This window comes from Phaethon lepturus, unplaced genomic scaffold (genome assembly GCF_000687285.1).
Source record: "Phaethon lepturus isolate BGI_N335 unplaced genomic scaffold, ASM68728v1 scaffold28437, whole genome shotgun sequence".
Taxonomy (NCBI): Eukaryota; Metazoa; Chordata; class Aves; order Phaethontiformes; family Phaethontidae; genus Phaethon; species Phaethon lepturus.
The window spans coordinates 4,214-4,634 of NW_010554446.1; the positions used below are offsets into that span (position 1 = coordinate 4,214).

Below are 421 nucleotides of genomic sequence, written 5' to 3' on the forward strand. Positions count from 1 at the left end.
GAACCCGCACAGGCTGGCGGCAGAAGTCCGGGGAATGGCTGGTGGTCATGTCCACCCTTGCGTGCGTGGCACAGGGCAACGCCCGAGCTCGTCCGGCACGGCCCAGGGAGCAGGACGGCCTCAGGGGATGCTCCCGGGGAAAAGACCTTTGCCAGGGCTTTGGACCAGCCCTTCTGAGCACAGGGGCCCCCACAGGGGCCTGATCCGGCAGGAGGCCAGTTCCCCTTGCCCCCGGCACACACACGGACACGGGCTTCGCTCTACCTGGGACTACGCCGTTAGTGGCAATCGCGCTCATGGAAATGGCTGTCAGCATTGTCTGCAGGAAGAAACACAGTGTTGGCACCCGGCAGAGCTCCCTCCTCACTGAGGCAGAGGGACAGGGGAGCAGGAAGGGACAGATGGGGCCATGCTGGCACAT

The 421-nt window shown here is 65.1% G+C and overlaps 1 protein-coding gene across 1 annotated transcript in view; it reads right to left on the reverse strand.

Moving 5' to 3' along the window:
• LOC104624488 (solute carrier family 12 member 5-like) overlaps positions 1-319 on the reverse strand; it is a gene marked incomplete at both ends in the record, with an annotated part of 4,528 nt that extends 4,209 nt beyond the window's left edge. The window contains one exon of the mRNA XM_010291872.1: positions 265-319. Within this exon, the coding sequence (XP_010290174.1) occupies positions 265-319 (55 nt within the window). The remainder of the gene's footprint in view (positions 1-264) is intronic.
• Positions 320-421: the final 102 nt, after the last annotated feature.